The 15,633-nt window shown below is 42.8% G+C and overlaps 1 protein-coding gene across 3 annotated transcripts; it reads left to right on the top strand.

Annotated features, from left to right (window-relative positions):
- The first annotated feature begins 932 nt into the window (after window positions 1-932).
- LOC307232405 (uncharacterized protein) lies at window positions 933-5,188 on the top strand. Of its 3 annotated transcripts, none has more exons than XM_080003404.1 (9): window positions 933-1,056; window positions 1,690-1,805; window positions 1,900-2,049; window positions 2,321-2,441; window positions 2,667-2,879; window positions 3,124-3,207; window positions 3,372-3,513; window positions 3,798-3,960; window positions 4,330-5,188. In XM_080003404.1, coding segments are annotated over exons 2-9 (1,110 nt in total). In that variant the 5' UTR covers window positions 933-1,056; window positions 1,690-1,803; the 3' UTR covers window positions 4,565-5,188. The 3 variants fall into 3 exon arrangements, with proteins under 3 accessions (XP_079859530.1, XP_079859529.1, XP_079859531.1); XM_080003403.1 differs by having other exon boundaries at window positions 946-1,181; XM_080003405.1 differs by having other exon boundaries at window positions 946-1,181; window positions 1,733-1,805.
- Window positions 5,189-15,633: the final 10,445 nt, after the last annotated feature.

Raw genomic sequence — 15,633 nt, forward strand, 5'->3', positions numbered from 1 at the left:
AGAATGCAAAAAGAGGAGGTGCTCAAGGAACTACACTGTGCCAGACCCGCCCGGTCTGTTTGACGGTCACGTCTGGCCCATGTACGTCAAACACAAGAACATCAATGTAAACTTTTCCAAGTTTACATTGAATGCTGCATCAGCTGCCCCAGTCTGTCATCTCCTGGTTGCTCTTCTCGCGGAGCAAGCACTATGCGGTTGACACAGAGCAACCCCCTAAGATTTTCATGCTCCAGATACTTCAAACCCGAAAAACAAAACAAACAAAAAAATCCCAGCGATAACAAAAGGGATCCAGTCCTGTGAGCTGGACCCCTAATAATAATAATAATAATAATAATAACAATAATAATACATGTATTTTGCATAGCGCTTTTCTTAGTTCGAAGACGCTTTACAAGTAGAAAACATGAGATAAAATCAACAATTCAATTTAAAATCAAAAAGGCAGTGTAAAAGATAGGAACAAGAATAGGCAGAAGAAAGCATACGGGATAAGAAAAGAAGTCACGAGAAACCAAAAAAAAAAAAAAAAAAAAAAAGGGGGGAGAAATAAAGACAGGAGGAATAACATCAGAGGTTAAAAGAAGTCCCGAAGAGACGGGTTTTGAGTGGGAGTTGAATGTTGTTATTTCACAATGTGTTTGGCTTCGCGTAGGGGTGCTCCATGCGGTGATGGAGAAGGCCCTGTCGCCCCAGGATCGGGCGCTAAATGGTCACCCTGGTGGACCAATCTCTCCCCAAATGTAATAATGCACTAAACACACTAAAACTAAATATTTTGTGTAAAAGCAACTGGGGAGGATTTTGTTTTTCCTCCGGTCTCTATTCAGAGAACGCGGTGGACATGCAGTTGGGAACGGTTGGTCGGAGTCGTTGTTTCGCGTCGGCCGTAATAGGGGGTGCACACGTCGGTACGTTCCGCAGTAGCGGAGGAGACGCCGGTCCGCCAGGTCCCTGAGGGCGGTCGGTCGGTTCGCTCAGGCGCGGGCCCTGGACCTGTAATGGGGCGAGGGGGACACGACACCCGCGCCGTGTGTCTGCGAACAGCGGCAGGTCAAAACTGCGGTGCTGCGTTGTGGTTTTTCTGCGGAACCAGCAAGGGGTTTTAGTTTTATAACGAAACGAACGCCGACTATCGAGCTGGGCCTTCCGGTCGTTATTGCTTATATTAGTGTCTGGTATGTCTGTATTGTTTTACCTTTTTTATTTTATTTTATTTTATTTTTTTAATATATATGTAGAAATTGGAAAGGCGTTATATTTTAGAACCATTATTAATGTAAAACGATAGGTTTTGACCCGAGTGAGAAGTAACACTGGCTGTCCTTGTGTAAATGGTTGAGGCGTGTTCCATTTGCTCCGATTTATACATTAAATGAGTGACCTTGTAAACCTAGTTCAACCTTCACTAACCTTCAAAGCAAGAGAAGTTAATGTAACATGTACAATGAGTATATGTAATAAGCGACATGGATATTAATGAATAAAGCATACCAATTATGTTGTTATTATTATTATTATTACTACATGCAGTTATTTGCAAAATGGTTTACGCAACACAAATAATGCATTTATTTGTAGATGGGGAGATTACGTTTCCGTTTTTCTTGCATTTAAACCTCTTAGTACTGATTGACAAGTATTTTGTTTTTGTTCATCGTATATACTTTCTGAATCGTGACTCAGAGTTCCTCCCATAAGTCGGTGGCATCTCTTCAATGTTGTGCAGACGCGCAGAGGCGACAGCTGTCATATACTTCTGTAGAACCGAGAGGTGAATCACCAAAATCAAGCCTGAACATGTAAGATCCTTTTAAAAAAAAAAATTAAGCTTTTCCACTAAATTCAATTTACCTAACCTCCTGTGTTGACATTATGAACTTTGACTTTTTAAAGGACAACTCTGAGATATCACATTTCACTGCCAGTGGCCGTAGGAGCCCTGCTGGTGGGCCTTCCTTATTCCATCTCCCTCGTTGCCCAGTGGCTTTATGGCTGGCCTAACAAGCCTGGGTATAAGAAGTACATAGAAGCGCTAAAACCAAGGTAAACGTCAAAATATATTTGCGATATTACAATTATTTGGGGCCAAATGTATTGCATGTAAATATCCATGTGATAGTATGTGTCTAGTATATGGCACTCTTCAGGTAGCCTTATGATCTATTTGAGTGATTGAGCATATGGTTAGAATACGCTACTGACAACAAAATATATACATAAATGGGTGAATTTTATGGTTAAGTTGCACTTAGTGGATGCTCCTTAAGAAATAATATCCTCATCGTCACCGAATCTTGTTCTTGTTTCCCGTAAGGCGAATATACTGTTTGACCAGAGCTGTGCTGGAAACACTCAAATACCTGCAGTATGGAAAACTGTACTTCCAGTGGAGGTCGTGGTATAAGAATGATGAAAATCGTAAGCATTATGAAAAGGTGTGTTATTTGTTATAAGGTTGTTAATTATTGTTATTTTTATTCATAATACACATGCAAGTCACAAAGATTTCGAAATTTCCGTTGGACAGCCATAGTTGGAATCTACATAATCAAAAAGTATATGTAATATGTTCTGTTGATTACTTAAAAAAAAAAAAAAAAATCTCCCAGTATAGGTATATAAATGTTCACACTCTTGTCTTGTCTTTAAACCCCTCAAAGGGCATTATCTTTGGTCGCAGAGGCAACAAGCTGGACTTGTACTACTCCCCCTCTGTGGGGAGGATTGGCGATGCCCCTGTTCCTCTGGTGGTTTTTATCTACGGAGGGGCCTGGGGCTCGGGAGACAGGTCCATATACTGTCTGCTGGCCAGGCAGATGGCGGAGGAGCTGCGCGCCACAGTCATTTGCCCAGACTACTGCACCTATCCCAAGGTAGGGACCTTGCATGCCAAAAACCATTTGTCCCTCAAATAACTCTAAATCATGTTATGTATCATAAACAGAACGAGTCCAGTTTATTTATATGGCCCTTAATCACAGTTCAGTCTCAACATGTTGTTTTGCTCCCAGAAATCTACGTGTCATGTCATGTCGTCTACGCTGAGTGCATTATTACACTACACTTAGTAGTTATTGTGATGTACAAACCAAACTTTCATTCAACTCTAACTTCCAGGGGAATGTTTTGGCCATGGTCCAGGACATCGCTGACTGCTTGATTTGGGCACGAGAGAGTGAAAAAACGTGTAACTTTGACAAGGTAAGCTGTTTTATAGAAATAAAATATGTTTTTGGGAATTCGATTTTAGTTGGAGAAGGGGAATTTCTAAGATTAATATGAATATGTTTTTCACTTTACCTCCCATGTTTCCTCCCGATATTCGTTCATCAAATGAGTTGCTCTTCCTTTTCATTCCTCTGTAGGACAACATAGTGTTAGTTGGTCATTCGGCCGGTGCACATCTGTGTGCACTGACTGCTCTGTTTCTCATTGACGCCAGGGATGAGCTCTTCATCGAGACAAGTCGACAACGGGACGTCGCAGCGACAATAAGAGGCGTCATCGGTGAGTTTCCTAACGCTTCCAAGAATGTCAGCTACGCTCTCCGTTTGGGCTGCGGAAAACTTAAAGTGTGTGTGTGTGTGTGTGTGTGTGTGTGTGTGTGTGTGTGTGTCAGACGACAGCCCGACATTTGCCAACAGACCTTTTTGTGTCACATTGTCGATGTTTCTAAATCTCATCAAATTCAACAGCCCAAAAGGACGTCGAAGCCACAATGTGTTATTCTTTTTATGGCGTTCACACACATTTGCAATGTTTTAATTACTTTTTGCAAATTTTCTGAGCAGGTTTGAGCGGCGTGTACAACATCTTGGACCATTACGAACACGAGCAGACCCGAGCGGTGGAGTACGTGTCCACCATGCACAAAGCCATGAACGGAGTGGAGAACTTCCCATACTACTCCCCAACGCACATACTGGAGAGCTTCAGCCAAGACAAACTGAAAAGGTGTGAGAAAGCGAAGAGTGTGAGACTCCGTGTGACAGTGTGAAATTCGAGGGAATAAGTGACCTGTTGATTTATGCTAAACATACCATGAGTTCTGCGCTGGTTGCCACGATTTTATAGCAAAGGGGAGAGCAGCAAATTAGCCGAAAAGCACATGCATTTTAACAATCCCTCAAACCCCAGGGAGTCGTCTGATTTAATTTCATCAGGGGAAATATTCCCGAGTGTAGCTTTAATCATTTCTCTGCGAGTGAATTGGTCACAGGTTAGGGTGCGCTTCAGCAAACTACACTCAAGGTGGCATCGAGTGACTGCAACCACGACAACACGCTGATTCTTGAGCTCCGTCCTTCTCCCTTTCTCCCCCAGAGTGCCGCCCTTCAGCTTGCTCCACGGCACCAGTGACATCATAGTTCCCGTGGCGTCTTCCACCAAGTTCTCGGAGCTGCTGACCTCGCTGTCGGTGACGGCGTCGCTCTACCTGCTGCCCCACGTTGACCACACTGAGATGGTCACGGACCTCATGGTGCCGGGGCGACGCTTCTACCACTCGGTGTACGGCTGCATCAAACAAGAGCACAACAAACTGATGGGGACGTGCTGAGATCCAACCAACAAAAAAAAAACAAAAAAAAAGATACTAAATGTTGTTGTGTGTTTTACATTCGCTCAGATTGTTACTGTACTGTCATCTGATGCCTCTAAACAAATTGTGTTTAACCTTTTTATTTTATTTTATTTTATTTTTTTACTGCCTCAATTCCCACGTTCTGTGCGTCGCTCGGAGAAACTGCTGTTACTCCGACTGACCTTTTATCTGGGGAGTGGAAATGTACTGTAGGATCTGAATGAAGTTCATTTTTCGGTTCAGCACCATTCAGATCCTTAACGCCACGGTGCCCACGTCGTGGTTTATCGGTATTATATTATAGAAAGACAAATGGACTTACTTCTTACCTCAGGGGAGGTAGATCCGCGGGGAAGGGAGGTGTATTTTACTTTGAACTTGACACGTTGTATTCCTATCAGTTAGCACTGTACCGATACCATTTTGATGAAATCATATTTAGGTATTGTAGAATATTAAGACGAGAGATTTTGTAAATTCCTCAAAATTATGGGCGACAGAAGCCCCATAACGTTGTGTTTCTGTGCCATGTTACCTTGATTTAATTTAAGATCTTGTATCAGTGTCACCTATTTATTTGTTTGACATTAAATTATTAAACCCACCAAAGCCCAGTGAGCGCTACGTGTCCTTTAGATGACGGCTTGGTAGTCCGGTCAAACTGAGTCTTAATGCTGATCTTTCCTCTGAATCAGCGGGATCGGTGTAGACCGCTTTTAGCCGGAGAACTGTCGAAAATACCTTTTGGGCATCGCTAGTGGGATGTCTGCCAAACTTTTATTTTTTTTTTCCACTTTTGATCCAAATTTGCCTTGGCTTCATCCCAAACCTGTAGACGGCTTTTCAAAAGTCTTTCTAACAATTTATGTTGAGCCAGGGATGTTTTGGTCTCCTCTGGTTTCCACTGTTGAACTTGTTGCATGTACACGGCTAATCACAGTTATTGGCTCCTATTAGGTTCTAAGCAATTCACTGCCATAAGTTATTGGGGGGAAAAAAAAAAATCCATTTAAAATCAAAGAGCCAAAATTTGTATTTTTTTTTTTATCAGTGTAATGTACACATTGAGCCCACTTAACTCCCGCCTGGAAACGGAACGCAGCCTATTATTAGGATTCCTCTCACGACACCAGCTGTTCCTTCAATCTACACCTCTTTAAAGTGTATGGAGTCTTCATTTCCCACGCTGCGGCTGGCGTCAGGGCCCGTTGACAACATATGTCTTAACGTGCAAAACACCAGGAGAATACAACAATTTCACAACTGAACAAATGAGAATCGACACTCCCCCTTTTTTTTTTTATTCGAGGCTTAACTGTCTGAATGCATCACCGCCCCCTTGGGCCACACCGCGCCCTCTGCCTTTTAAACTAAACCTCGCTGTGTATTCCAACCACCGAGATATATTTGAATTTGATTTTGACACCAGTAGTTCTCACAAACACAAAACCCGGGTCTCTATTTGTGACTTAAATCGCCGAAAATCTTCAATGTAACTGTGGGTAATTTACGTCCATCCACTGTCTAGTTATACATACATTTTTCCTTCCCTTGAGGCTGATGAAGGAAAGCCGTAAGATGTGATTTACAGATGTTGGGGCGTGTAAAACTAAATGCCACCCTGGTTGTAATACCTGCCCTACAGTCCTACTCTCCTTAATAGCTCCACCTTCTAAGACATTATATTTTTGAGGCTGAGCGTTGCCGCAGCTTCAGTTCAAAAATAATTTCCAAGGGTATTTTATGAATGAACTTGTTTGTCATTTAACCTTTACATCTTTTTTATATGCAAGATCCAAGAGCGCAGGAGTTTGTGAGGGTGGTCTCTGTGTAATGGGCGTTTTGGTTTTTGGAAGGACTTTCTAATTACAGTCTATAGGTTTTATTTAACAACTTGTGTTTGGTATTATGTAAGTGGGATGAGTTAAACTGTGCAACACATGTAGCTTCCTATTCCCACTAGTTTTAAAGGATGATTTAAACTAAACCAGTTTTAGATTTGTTTTGTAAAGTTTATAAGATTATTTCAATTAATTTTACTTTAAACAGGTTCACCTTTTTAGATTAGATTTTTCTATATTTTTATCTCAAATTATTTTAAATCATTAATTAGTCTACTCTACCTTAACAGAAATTAAAAACAAAACAAAACAGATTAATATTTTTATCAGAAATTATTTTCAAAGATTTACCAACTATTTAAAGTTGGTGTTTTTTATCTGCCCTCTGTGACAATGAGACCCCATACAGACCTGACAGCTGTGGTCTCCTTTGTCCACCTGCCCCTCCAGCTTCTCCTGCAGTGAAGATGAATCCACATTGTGGAGGAATGTGAGAAGAGAGTTTAGAGGCTTTTGCTGTTTATTCTCCTGTATTATCCAAAACAAATGAAAATGTAACAGGAAGTGAATGACGGCAGAAATACATTGAATAAAACCGTAGAGGTCTGATACGACAGATGCAGGTTGATAGCATTGCAACTAACCTGTATTTTTAACTAAGTGATTATATTTTATTGAGCACCTGCAACTGTGTCTTGACTGTGAATTTTCCCCTGGGGATTAGTTGAGTGTTACCTTCTCTTTCTGTACAGAGATGGAAGACCAGAGTGTGGAATGCATTTGGAGCCAAAATGCCTCCGCAATCCTGTGTGTACTGGATGAATAGATGAATAAATAAAGTAAAATAAAATAAAATAAACTAGTACAATTGATTTGAAGTATCTGTATCGGCTGGCGTTGGGGTGCAAAACTTCTTATTCAAATGTTGTGATGGTTGCTGGGTTAAACCAGCAGCGACCAACCTTATCGAATGGAAGGAGGTGGGTTGAGCTCATCAGTCATGGTAGAGAATTTGAGATGAAAGTCACAATTTCCAACAGACATCAGTTCCCTGAGATAGAGGCTTTTACTTGAGCAGGAGATGCCAAAGGAGGAGGCGAAGAAAGGCAGAAAAACGAACCAAAAAAACAAAAAAAACAATACAGACATAGGTCTACCTCTGATCCCGCCCGCTCTGATAGGATGTTGCTGGGCTCTGAGCTGGGGGGGTGGTGGTGGTGGTGCTGTTGGTGGTGGTGCTGGTGGTGATCCAGAGAGACCACAGCTTTTCAGGTCCGCTGCCTGGTCTGGATCCCCCAGAACCAGTCACCCCCGGTGGGCTTCAGGGGAGCGGAGCAGCCTCGGCGTGAGGTGGAACCGGCTCTGGGGGGCAGAGGCAGCTTCCAAAGAAACAATGACGCAATAAAAAAATAAGCCCGGAAACGTTCAATAGCGGCATGGTCTTGTCACACTCGCATCTCGCGGTGTGTGAAATACAGTATGGGGCACAAAGTTGGCTTCAGGAAGCGGACGCTCCTCTTTTTGGTTGACCCAAGGCTTTTCCTATCTCAGCTCTTGCCCACTGTGCAACGACCCCAAAGCCCGGATATGAGAGGACGAGAGGATGCGGCCGAGGCTCCCATGCAGCACCGTCACAGCTCCTTCGCTCTGTGCTCCATCCATATCCTCCGTCGGGTTTTCTTTCGAATGATGGATGTCGTCTGACAGTTGGAAGGCGCGGCGGCACAGGCAGCTCCTCTGCCGACGAGGTCGCCTCACTAGGTTCCTCCATCAGCTCTAACAGATCTCCAGCAGGGCCTTTCTAGCTTTTTTTGGGGGCTGTATGCAAAATGTGGTTTGGGGGCCCCTATTTTTTGAAACTATGGTGGGAGGGAATTCCAAACCCTCTAGGGTGGTCCAGGGGCATGGATTTAAATGCATCGATCTGGTGCACTTTAAGAGGAAAAGAGACTATTTCCCTGGGGAAAAAAAAGTCTTGACATCATCTTCAAATCAAACATCTCAAGTTGACTCCAGCATTTTAAACCTACAGAAAATGATAATAAACAGGAAGCACTGGGGCTCCCCTGCATCAAGAAACTCCTGAAAACGTACAGTATTTACAGAGTCTGCATTATAACATCTCCCTAATGCGCATAAATGAAACAGATGCTGCAACCTCCTTAAAATGTTTATTTTAAATGTTGGGAAAAAATTGTTAAGGAATCAACATTAAGGCAAATATTGCAACTGATAAATACTAATCATATAAAAATACCCCCCCCCCCCCCTCAAAAAAAACTATCAATAAAACAAATGATGCAACTACACAGAATGAACATAAAATAAATGAGGCCATCGCACAGAATAACAGGGTGCTTGGCTCCCAGGAGAGCCAGGGCTTTGGGGGCCCTATGCAACCGCATAGTCCGCATAGCGCAAGAAACTGGCTCCTGTGGAGATACAGTCAGGGATGTTATTGCATTTTTTATAATTTACCGTGCACATTGCACATTGCACATTGTACTTTACAGTTGTTTTAGAATATATAACTTGCTTTCCTGACGCTTTTGAAAAATAGAAGTTCTTGGGCTTTCGAAGTCCTATAACCCTTGATTGTACTAAATAATTGATCGGCTCGTGCTCCGGATCTTTATTTTTGTGTCATTTGTTTAATTGTGTCGGAGGACAGATCACGTTGGCCACAAAATTAGGCTTTGACCCCTCAATGTAAAGCGGAGGAGAAAGGGGAGGTTTGACCCCAATTTGGGTGGCAACCAACTTCATTAAATGGAAGCCTGACCTTTTAGGAGAATATAATGTCTGATCAGCATTTCAAATCATGATCTTTACAACAGGGCCTATGCCATGTCTGATGCTTAGTGTTGAATCAAATCAGCGGTGGAGGAATAAAAAAATAAAAAAAAAATATATATATATATATATATATATATATATATATAATAACAATAAATAAATAATAAAATCTTCATTTATATAGCACCTTTAAAAACAGTTTACAAAGTGCTTTGACAGATGAAATAAAAGCCGAGTGCTCAGACCATGAATAGATAAATGAAAAAATAAATAAAATAAAAAATAGAAAGTAATAAAAGTAAAGAAAGGGGGCGGCATCACATAAAAGCAGGTCTATAAAAATGGGATTTGAGAAGTTTTGAGAAGGGTTCCGAACTTTAAATTCGGTAAAAGAACAAATACCTCAACACACAAAATGACTCAACAAAAAGTACTTAAAAGTAAAAGTACTCATATCTAGTGTCCTGAATCCTGATGTAAATGTATACAGTAAATATAAATCCTGATTGTTATTTTTTTTTTTTACTAAAGTAACTTAAGTAACACGACAGAGTTAGAAATGTAGACAAGTAAAAAAAAACACACAAAAAACCCCAAAACGTTTTAAATAGATATTGCCTGAAATGTAGTGCACCGTGAAAGCCTCCGAAACTGGATCTGCTTCAGCAAGTACAAGATACTCATCCACAGGAACGAAGTACTTTCCGTCCCCTCACTTTCGTTACTTCCCGACACCGGATCAAATAAACCGTAAACCGGAGTCCTCTCCTCCCGTATTCCCGGTCCCGGAACCCAACTGCGATCAGATCATTGAAACGAAGGCATTCACTTCTCACGGGGTGGACACACACACACACACGCACACGCACACACGCACACGCACACGCACACGCACACACACGCACACACACACACACACACACACACACACACACACACACACACACACACACACGCACGCACACCCGCGTGTACGCTCACGCCAGCACGAGGCGGAGTTTGAGGCTCCGTGCGGCGGGGTTTCGCTCGCTCCACCGGCGCCGAGCAGTCGTCGCGGGGAGGAGGGCGGCTCGAACTTCTGTCCCGGCGAGTTTTCAGCGAGAAGCGGAGCCCCGCGGAAATATTGTGGACGAAGTGACGAGCGCGGGGGCGGCGTGTGACCGGCGTGTGGAACATGGAGTCGGCGAGGAGCGCCGGGGTTCTGTCCGCTCTGCTCCGGTGGTCGCTGCTGATCCAGCTGGCGTCGGGAGGTAGGGCCGGGGAGCTCGCCGCTTCTCCCGCGGGCTTTGCCGCACTTCGGCGGAAGGTTCGCGCCGCGAAATGTGCGCGGCGCTCACTTTGTGTGTTGTTGTTGTTGTTGTTCAACGTACCCACTCTTAACTTTCCATACAGTGGAAATGTGGCTTCACTCTGGAGAAGGCTACAAGGAGGCACAGTTTTTTTTTATATATATATATGTAATTGAAATAGCCGTTCTTTGTTTAATGTTAATAATGAAGCAGTGTCTGGTGGGGATCCAGTACAGTAAACATGCACGTAGAGCAAACGACCGCTCTCATTCCACCGCTGCTGACACAACACCGGCGCAGTTTTGGCGTCGCTCGTTCCTCCCTTTTGACGTATTCGTCTGAAACCTGCCCCCGCAAAACGAGCGCCCGTATCCGGGGCAGGGGACATGCGGTGCGCTGCGACCACTCAAGGGGGAAAGTGGACCGTGGTGTGGCAGAAATCTCTCACGCTGGCAATCCACTTGAATGCACCAAGAGACCCAGAGGATATTTTAATGGACGTGGAGCCTCCAACGCCAATGTGTGGTTTAAAAAAAACAACAAAAAAAAACAACAAAAAACACACATTTACATCCATCAATGCATTCATTACTTGTTTTTCGTTGATTTGATGGCTGCCATGCATCATGGACGTTGACGTGGTTCATTCATCCAAGACATACTGTAGGGGCTAATCAGGAGGATGGCTCCGTTTCCCCATGACTCACGCTCACCATTGTTGTGCTCGGAATGACTGCAGTTACAGGGATTTGTTGGACTTGGTTGAATCTGAGTTCCGCCGCTTCCCCCCTTTTTTTTTTTTAACCTGGGGAAACGCGCGCCGTTACGACACAGCCTTTCTGCTGAGGCGGTGATGTGTCGCGCCTTGACAATGGATGGAGAAAGTTGCATGGCTGCCAACAAGAACCGGGGAGGCGCGGAAGTCGAGTTGGATTTGACGTAAACGCAGCACACGCAACGAGACAAGCGGTGGATCTGTCCCACAAACCGAAGCGTGGTTTCCCCTCCCAGACTCACAGTGGAACCTGGTGGAACCTGTGTGTGTGTGTGTGTGTGTGTGTGTGTGTGTGTGTGTGGGAACTAGAATATCACAAAATCTTTCGATCGATACCTCAATATCAATCGTTTTAGGACATTCCGGTTAGGACTATCGTGCTTTCATAACATATTTACGCACGATGAATATTTGAGAAACAATGATTTTGTCATGTGGGCAGAGGCGTTGAACATCCACCAGTCAGTCTATCAGACAGTCTGTGAAGTTCGAAAACATTACATTACCTTCATTTAATGCTCCTTAAAGACAACATTTAACTATATCACAATATTACGAGAACCCAATCCCCAAATCACAATATCAATATTATATTGATTCCCATTTTATTCCACAGCCTGAGGGCAACCCCAATAACAATCCCAATCTACAACTTGGACACTGAATATACAATTTATCGAAGGAAATGTTTTCTGTCTTGAAGATAAGTTCTACTATTTCGCTCTGTTCTTTTTTTCTTCCCCCCCCCACGACACTTATTTGAGGCGGCCGTTCCCTCCAGTTTGTGTGTCTACCGGCAGAGAAAACGACTCCGGTTTCACCGCTGCCCTTTGACCCCTCTCAGACCAAACAGCCGCACCGGGAGCACGGTGAAATAACAGGAATTAGCCTGTTTAAATGCCCGCATGCGTGTGCAGGCTGACATTACAGCTCAATGGTCACTGGTGTTCTTCTTTTTAAAGGGTTAGGGTTTTGGGAGGAATCTCAGCATCTTGTCATTGTCACAGAAACGCCACCTGTGCAGATGTGAAGATGAAAGAAGCAGTAAACACCCTCTATTTCTCTTTACAGGAATACAGTTAAGTGCACGTAGGTTGAGGGTTTCGAAATGCTCTTTAATTTAGACATTAGAAATGAAAGCCATCGCTCTACACTTTTAAGAAATAGTAGAGAAGGATTTGTCCTACTATTAAGGTCAAAACAATGTTGTGGGATTTGAAGTCTGCTTGTAAAGAGTCATCCAGGGTTAATGATTCCTGAAAATGAAAGATTTAAGATTTAAATATATATATATATATATATATATATATATATATGCACACTCTATATATTATGTGTTTAGAGCCATCTAGATGGATGAGCCCAGTCGAATATATTAAGTCATTCTGAGTCACAATCAGGTCTGCAAGAATGGATGGAGGATACAAAGGCTGGGTGCTACTTCCATCCACTTATGGGACATTTAATTCCTCTTCGAGTGTCCTGGCAGTGTTAAACCTTTACATCCGCGGAAGTTGTATACGCTAGACAGGCACACACACACACACACCCACCCACCCACCCACCCATCCCTAAAGGGTGTTGACTCGACATTGCTGTGCAGTTTCTCTTCTACTATTTAGGTCAGCCAAGATGTCATTGGATCCCTGTGGAAATTACCGGCTCTCGCTCTAATGACTTGTATCATAGTAAAACTTGTGTCGCTGACAAATATAATTCAGCAAGCTACTGATCCACCTGCTGCCTTTCTTATTTTAACCAAAGGCAAATTGTGGTGAATTGCGGCTGCAAGGTCTGCACTAAGCTATTTATTATTACTTTGGAGGTTAAATCGGTTGAAGGTCAAAGTTTCCTGGTGTAGTTGGGTTAAAATGAGTTAATTTGCACTTGTAGATAAAATGCATCGATTTGAATTTGGGTAAAGGAAACTATCCCGTCACCCAGCATTAAGCCCTTTTAGGAAATGCATTAACACGATTTTGGTCTTGTCTCAATTTACCAATATGTCCATTTGGCGCTGTCTGCAGTCAGGCATAATTAATTCCTTTGTCATTGCACCGGGGTCTTTAATAAGTGATAAAGTAAATAGTTTTAAAGTTAATTAAATTACTTTACTTTGGCTTACCTGCCGCAGCCTGCCCATATTGGGCTCACAAGTTATCAGTTACAAATGTTGCTCCCTGTAACATCAGAATCAGAATCAGAAATACTTTAATAATCCCAGGGGGGAATAACTTCATCATCTGACATCTGACTATGTCGAATATATGTCTACATATATTTTATTTAATTTGTATTATTTTTTTTAATCTATCTATTTTTCTTTTTTTTGCTTATCTTTTGTTTATCTTATCGTGAATAACAGCGTAAGTGGTGGTGCCCGGGCATGGAGGCCAACATGATGATTCAAAAGACATTTGTCCAGATTACAGGGTGATCTGGAATGGCAGGGAGGTGAGGTACGGGAAACAGCTGGGTCCACGCCGGGCAGGCTCGCTCTGCAACATGGCTCCGAAGACAATGTGGGGATGCCAGAGCCTTTCATGTTCAGGATGAAGGTTCCTGTCAGGGCAGGGCAGGCCCGGACCTGTCTCCCCCTTCAGAGACACCTCCTCATCCACTACGGTGGGAGGTCGCGGCTGTGGCGTTAAAGGGGAATGCCAGTTCATTGAGAAATACCCGCTTTTATCCTTTGTTCACGCTTAAATATCTTCCGAGGAACCAGACAATTTTAATGTAACCTTGATTTATATCCTATCGACATGCTTAGTGAAATTGTATTTTCTCTTTATTCACTAGTTTATTTATTTGTTAAAAAGGTATTCCTTATATGATGGGGGGGGGACAGTCATATTATTAATATGCTCTTATAATATCAATATATAATTAAATATCATGTATCAACATGCAAAGACAAAATGAAGTACAAGTAAGCAACCCGGTCTACCTCTCCATTAAGGATAAACCAAGGACAAAGAAAGTGTGTGTGTGTGTGTGTGTGTGTGTGTGTGTGTGTCACTTGTTAAGAGCAACCAGGCTGATAATTAACCCTGCTTTTTACATCTAAATGTCACGTGCTATATTAAGAAGACCACAATGCTGGATGACATGCTCAGTGTTTGCTTTGTTTCCTGACGCTCTGCTCGCTTTTTGAGTGACCGGTTCTGAAGGCGATTCACTCCACTGGAGTTGAAAGTGGATTATGACACAGTTCATGCCCCAAAGTGAACATGCTAAATTTATGTTTTTATATGTTTCTCTCTCATTATTTTTCTCTCTCTCGTTCCCTTTCTTCCGTCTCCGCCGCCTCGTTTTCCAGCCTCCTTCTACGGCGATGGCTTGGTGCAGCTCAAGGCCACGGAATCATCCGACCGTAATGTGCTCCGCATTCGCTTTCGAACCTCCAGCGCAGACGGTCTGCTGTTCCTCGCTGCTGGTCGGATTGACTACTTCCTAGTGGAGCTCCTTGCTGGTCGCCTGCAGGTCGGTACATTCATCGCCCCAAAACCTGAACATATGTGCAAAAGCAAACACACGCACGCAGACCTAAAGATTTTATATATATATATATATATATATATATATATATATATATATATATATTTGATCTGCACAACGGCACAGGGCTCGGTGCACAAGCATCTACGCTGTACATCCCAAATCATCCGCGCACACAGACGGACGCAAAGTGACAGATCACCGTAAGGTTCGTCTCTCTCTCGTTTGTCAGTGTCGCGCCCAGCACAGCAACGTAGGTTGACAGACAGTCTGGCACGATGCAAGTTAAATCCGTACCAGCCCTTTTAGTCACGGTCGGATCACAATGTTATGAAATGAGGTTTTAACTTAACTAGACAGTAATTGGCGAGGCTTGACAGCCAAACTATTTAATCAGTTAATTACAGTGCAAGATATGTTTGGACTCCTTGTCTCTTCCAGCAGTGAAACATGGTGAAACATGAAACTAATCAGTAGACCTAATGCCTGTGCATACCAGCAGCAATTATAGCGATGTCAGCGGATCACTCGCAAGGTGGTCATCCACAAATTGTAAATTGCAATGCAAGTTTCAATGTATATTGCCAGATCTTCAGCTAATGCTTAGGTTTGTTGCATATTGCCATTTTTGCTATTTTCTTTTTTCTATTTTTATTCTTATTACTTTATTATTATTGCTTTATTATAGCAATATATTATGGCAATATTCTATCGATCGATTAGTCGATTCCTCAAAACTATAACGTCAAGTGACGTACTTGAGTTTGTGCTTAAAGCGAGAAAGAACAAACCGATGGATAAGAGGTTACATTTAACTTAAATCTGGTGGCAGTCTACGCTGGCTCT

Source organism: Zeus faber (assembly GCF_960531495.2).
Source record: "Zeus faber genome assembly, chromosome: 7".
Classification (NCBI taxonomy): domain Eukaryota; kingdom Metazoa; phylum Chordata; class Actinopteri; order Zeiformes; family Zeidae; genus Zeus; species Zeus faber.

Coding starts and splice junctions, on each gene's coding strand:
- LOC307232405 (XM_080003404.1), top strand. Junction 2,880..3,123: donor ACTACTGCACCTATCCCAAG/GTAGGGACCTTG, acceptor TCTAACTTCCAG/GGGAATGTTTTGGCCATGGT. Junction 3,514..3,797: donor GACAATAAGAGGCGTCATCG/GTGAGTTTCCTA, acceptor TTTTCTGAGCAG/GTTTGAGCGGCGTGTACAAC.